The sequence below is a fragment of the Haematobia irritans genome, chromosome 1 (assembly GCF_050003625.1).
Source record: "Haematobia irritans isolate KBUSLIRL chromosome 1, ASM5000362v1, whole genome shotgun sequence".
In the NCBI taxonomy this organism is placed as follows: domain Eukaryota; kingdom Metazoa; phylum Arthropoda; class Insecta; order Diptera; family Muscidae; genus Haematobia; species Haematobia irritans.
In genome coordinates this window covers 280357215-280362986 of record NC_134397.1, presented here as the reverse complement: position 1 = coordinate 280362986, position 5772 = coordinate 280357215, and the positions used below count along the sequence as shown (strand labels likewise).

At 38.5% G+C, this 5772-nt stretch overlaps 1 protein-coding gene across 1 annotated transcript; it reads right to left on the bottom strand.

Annotated features, from left to right (window-relative positions):
* Positions 1 to 4171: 4171 nt before the first annotated feature.
* LOC142227342 (uncharacterized) lies at positions 4172 to 5565 on the bottom strand. The gene is made up of 3 exons (XM_075297820.1): positions 5301 to 5565; positions 5025 to 5211; positions 4172 to 4972 (listed from the first exon to the last, which is right to left on the bottom strand). Exons 1-3 carry the CDS (start codon positions 5312 to 5314, stop codon positions 4343 to 4345), a joined length of 831 nt encoding a protein of 276 aa, XP_075153935.1. The 5' UTR covers positions 5315 to 5565; the 3' UTR covers positions 4172 to 4342.
* Positions 5566 to 5772: the final 207 nt, after the last annotated feature.

Genomic DNA, 5772 nt, shown 5'->3' with positions numbered 1-5772 from the left:
CAACGTGCAGTTATTAATGTAACTCCTCACCTGAGCCGCCATCTTTGGCCAATAAAAATATTGCCTCAAACTTGCTATCGTCTTTCCAATACCGCAGTGAGATTTCACTGTAGGCTCATGAGCGTTCGCCACTAACCCCGTCGTCAGTCCAGACGGTACCCATAGCTTCCAGGTAAAACTTTCATGTGCCGAGTTTCCATCCGAAGGTAGCGTTCTTCTGTAAACATATGTCTTTTCGACCCTTAAGTCCGGTAGCCTATCATTGTGCTCTAAAATATGCTCTCTGAGTTGTGAATACTCTTCACACTGAAATTCTGGGGACTCCATATCGATGATCGGCCTTTCCTCAATGAACATATTCATCTCATCGACGTGGAGACGGGACAAGGTGTCCGCCACGACATTCTGGCTACCCTTACGGTGTTCAATATCAAACTGGTAGCTCTGAAGTTGAAGGCTCCATCTTGCGAGTCTCCCACTCAGATCTCTTTGCCCCATTAGCCACTTTAATGCACTATGATCGGTTACTACTGTGAAAGGCATAAGTTCTATGAATGGCCGGAATTTCCTTATAGCATTTACCACTGCCAGACACTCCCGCTCCGTAACGCTATAGTTACGTTGAGCACTGGTGAGCTGAGCGGAGTGGAATGCTATAGGTCGCTCCAAACCCTGATCGTCCAGCTGGTACAGTACAGCCCCTAAGCCCAGGTTCGATGCGTCGCACTGTACGTAGAACCGTTTCGTGAAATCCGGATGAGTCAGAATAGGCGCGCTAGTCAAAGCCGCCTTCAATCCATTGAATGCACCTATGGCTTCCGAATCGAAGTTAAATGATTTCGACTTTTTTAAGGTCCGTGTAATTGGGGCAGAAAGAGTCGCATAGTCCTTTATAAAACGACGAAACCAGGAGCAAAGACCCAGAAATCTCCGGACATCTCGGGTACATCTAGGCAGCGGGATCTTCGTTATGCCCTCAATTTTCTCCGGATCGGGTTTCAAACTTCCCCCGCCTACGATATATCCAAGATACCTCAGTTCGGTCTGACAAAACCGGGACTTCCTGAGGTTTATGGTGAGGTTAGCTGCTGATAAGAGATCACCAACTTTCTGTAACAAGACCATATGAGTATCGAAATCGGAGGACACGACTAACAAATCGTCTAAGTAGACGAAAACGCGCTGTCGCAGCTCCGGGACGATCACCTTATCCATTAACCGACATAACCGTTGGGCTGCATTGCACAGTCCAAACGGCATGACGGTAAATTGGTAATGTGGTCGTCCAGGAACAGTGAAGGCGGTTTTCGGTCTACTTTCTGGAGCCAGCGGGATTTGCCAGAAGGCGTCCTTGAGATCGATACTCGAAATATAATATGTGTCCTGTAACCGTCCTAGAAGAGCGTCGATGTATGGGAGCGGATATGCATCTTTGACCGTTCGTTCGTTAAGCTTTCGGGCGTCCAAGCAAAGCCTATTCTTCTCCCCTCGGCGAACCAGAGTTACGGGAGAATTCCAAGGACTGTTGCTGACTTCAATAACCCCCAAGCTCAACATCCGGTCAAGCTCCGCATACATCAACTTCTCAACCGCGGGAGAAATTGGGTAGTGGCGTTGCTTTATTGGCACTGCGTCAGCAGTATCAATTTCGTGGACCTCCACACTCGTTCTACCCAGACCGTAAGTCTCAAAATCTAAAAAGTGAGACTTATAGCCAGTTTCACAATGTCGACTAGATAGCTAGTCGACCGAATTACAGTCACTCGATTTCGAGTCAGATTTGGTTTCTCTATCTCGAGTGAGTTCGTTCGACTGCACATTACGTCTGTCACGTATGTATTACGCTGAACAGTAATTCTACTACTAAATTATGTTGGAGTAATACAACCATGTTCATTATTGTTTGACATGTAAATTGTGGAAAACAAATATAAACAATAATAATCAACAATAGTGTTTTCAACCTTTTTATAAAAATATGGATTTATCTGTGACCGTATATTTTACGGATAGTGAAAATGAGGATAATACAGCTAGCGTGCCACGTAGACAACTCCGTGATATGCATAATGTTTTAGAAATGCCCACACAATTGTAAGTTTTTTGTGCGTTGTTAATAAATGCAAAATAATTATGTATATTCTGATATAGATTTGTCGCGAATTTTCGAGTAACGAAAGATGTCTTTCGGATGCTACATGAGGAATTTGAAAAATATAGCGCTCCCTCTTATAGAAGTACTCACGTCCGAGGCGATGTAAGATTAGCCACATTTTTGAGATTCCTCGCTACAGGCAGTTACCAACAAACCGTGGGAAATGAGATTATTTCATCCACGAGTAAAGCAACTGTTTCCCGAGTCATCACTGAGTGCTTGGACATTTTTGAGAAAAAAATTTGCCGTAGTTGGATAAAAATGCCATTGCCAGAGGAGGAAGTAGCAATTAAAAAAGGTTTCTTTGAATCATCCGGTTTTCCGGGTGTAGTTGGAAGTGTCGACGGAACACATGTCCGTATAAAATCGCCAGGTGACAATCTGAAACACCTATACTATAATAGAAAAGGATATTACAGTATCAATGCAATGGTGGTAAGAATAATTCAATTGTTTCAAGTATCAGAATGTAAGTTATTTCTTGACTTCAGATTTGTGATCATAAAACAAAAATTTTGTATGTTGATGGCAGACACCCTGGTGCCAACCATGACGCCTTCATATGGGATCATAGCTCCGTTGACGCAAAACTGCAGGAAAGCTATGATAGTGGAAACAGAAATTCGTGGATTCTAGGTACTTTGCTTTAGTTTAATAATGAGCTTATAAATATTTTGATTACTGCTGCAGGTGATTCTGCATACCCGTTAAAACCATTTCTAATGACACCTTTTCGAAACCCATCGAATACTGTTGAAAAACGATACAATAAAAAACACGCAAGTGCTCGGAATGTAGTTGAGCGTTGTTTTGGAGTACTTAAAAATCGATTTAGATGCATCATTGGATCTCGTGGACTACACTACGGTACAGCAAAAACAACTAAAATCATTAATTCATGTTGCGCGCTACATAACATTTGCCTTTATTACAAATGTCCAGAGCCGGACGATTTAGAAATTGAAAGCGAGGGAAATGATAGTGAAAGTCACGAAGCAAGCGATGAAAGAGCTTCTTCCATACGTAGAAATATAGCAAATAATCTGTAAATTCTGCGATATGACATCCTAAATTGTTTTGTTATCTCTCTTATAAATTAGTTATTATCTGTAAATATTTAAAATTCCTGAGGTGTTCGTATCGATGTCCTTATTCCAGAGTACGCTAAGTCGACTTAACATTTTTTGATGGAGTTCGTTGTTTCTTTAGCCAAGTCATTTTATCACTATTTTGAATTCGTACATACTAAAAAAATAAACATGATTTTAAGACGAAAGAAGTAAATTTATATCTTATACTGTTTTTGAGAAATTCTAAAAATAAAATTTTTCACACTTCTTACACTTAGCGTACTTTGGTATGTAGACATCGATATAAAAATATATTTTTTTTTGATCTCATATTAGGCTACACTCAAAGAAAAAGTCTGCTAAAACTGCAGTCGATGTCTGCTGTTATATTTTTTTACTTCAGGGCCTAATTAACAACAAATTATAAAATTTTTTGAGTTATAACTTTTTGCCCACAGCATATTTAAGAACAAAAATTAGTTTTTGATGTACTTTTGCACTGTAATATACTTACAAACTCCTAAATACTGCTGCTTTAGCAGACTTTTCTGCTGTCCCTACTAACAAATTTCTTTGGGTGTACTACGCGCTTCTAAAAAGGTTGTGCCTTTGTAAACAATCAGTGAAAAATGTATGTATGTATTCACAAAGTAAATAAAAATATATTTTTTTTCACAAAAACCTTCAAACCTACACTCACAGAAAAATTCACAGTAATACCTCAAATGAATTTTAAACAATTATCTATTAAAATTTTAATTGATTCAACTAATGTTTGAATTAAAACAAAAATCAATCACAAACACTAAAGTTGTACAATTGTATAAATTAATTGACGTTGGTGATTGATACTACCATTTGTATTAGTCCATTCACATTAGGCCCGAAATCTAATAAAAGTGGACTTGAAACCCTTTTTTAATAATGTGAAAAGAAAAATGTGCAATTTAATGGCCAGCCATTTAATACATATTTTTATTGTGTAATTTAATGTAATTAGTAACGAAGTTATAACGAAAACTAAAAAATCAGTCTACTTCACTTTAACTTTAAAAACTTAAATATATATAGGAATTCAATTGAAGGAGTAAGTACTTAACATTGATAAAGTTTGTATTCAATTGTTATACAAGAAATTTTCAATTGATTCTTCAATTCTGAGTAGACTACCCTCAATTTTTCGGGTACTTTGGGCTTGTGTCTCTGCCGCAACTGCAATCCTCTCTGCTGCTTCGGCTAACCTTTTAATCTGCTCAGTTGCTTCGACCGTTGTCATTGAATTTTGTTCGGCCAATTTTAGTTGTCGCCGTATTAGTTCCAATTGCTCATAAGTTGTAGTTTTCTTTTTCTTATATGAAAAACTGGATTCCTTTTCATCACACATTTTCTTCTTTTTTGAAGATGAAGGCATTGAGCAAGGCGATAGTTCATTTCCTTTGTTTTGAGATCGTACCTGAGAATCTTTATCTTTCTTTTCGGCAGCGTTTTCACATGTAGGACTCGTAATAACTACTTTATCTGGACTAGTCGTCAATATCTCCATTGACAGTAAACTGTCCTCATCTTCTTCAATACCAAATGTTGAACCACTGGGCGCTGCGGCAGAAGAAAGATGAAGAGTTCTGTCAACAGACTCTTCAAGTTCACTTAACTGTGAAAATCGATAAAGGCCACCTCCTGTTTGAACTAAGCTTTTTTTGTTGGAAGCAATCTTTTTTTTCGTTCTGGATTTTAAATCCGTCCAAGTCTATAAAATAAAAATTTAGTCAAAACTTCCAAACAAAACACAAAAATGTAACCTTTTTCCAATCAAATGTAGAGCGTGTTGGTGGACCCAATGAATTGAGCTCTTGGGTTAAATCTTGCCACTGCTCTTCTGAGGAGATTCTGGTCGATCCAAAAACCGGAATACCCCGAGCTAAATCTGGATTGGCCTCCATAAACGAAGTAAGAGCCTTCAGCTGCTGCATGGTCGACTTCTTTAAACTGAAATATGAAAACAGTAAAACCAGTTGTACAAAAGGACGTAATGTACAAGAAAACAAATTTGTATACTATTTTCCAAGTTTTCTTACCATTTGCGCTCCATTTTCACTTACAATATAACAAAATTATTTTAAGCATTATTAGTCGATACCAAAACAGCAAGTGACTAATTATGACAAATCGGATCGTAGAGTTGACAGTACTTTCGACATACAGAAACTCAATTTTGCTTGAAAGGGGTTACGTTATCGATCGAGTAGCCAGTCGACTAATTGCTCGATAAAAACGAGTTATAGAAACACAAATCACATTTTTTCTCTTTACAAGTCGACCGTGAGTGTAATTTCGACATCGTGAAACAGGCCATTAGCCCCGTCCAAGGCCTCCAGCTGTTCTTTAGAGAGTTGATGTGCATTTGAATCTTTTGGGATATCCGTTAGGGTAATGCTACTAATAAGATTAGGAGCAACCGAAAACTTTTTCCAAAAATCTACTCCACAATACATTTCGTTCTCTAATGTCGGCACGAGGTAGACCTCACAGACATGCAACTGACCATCG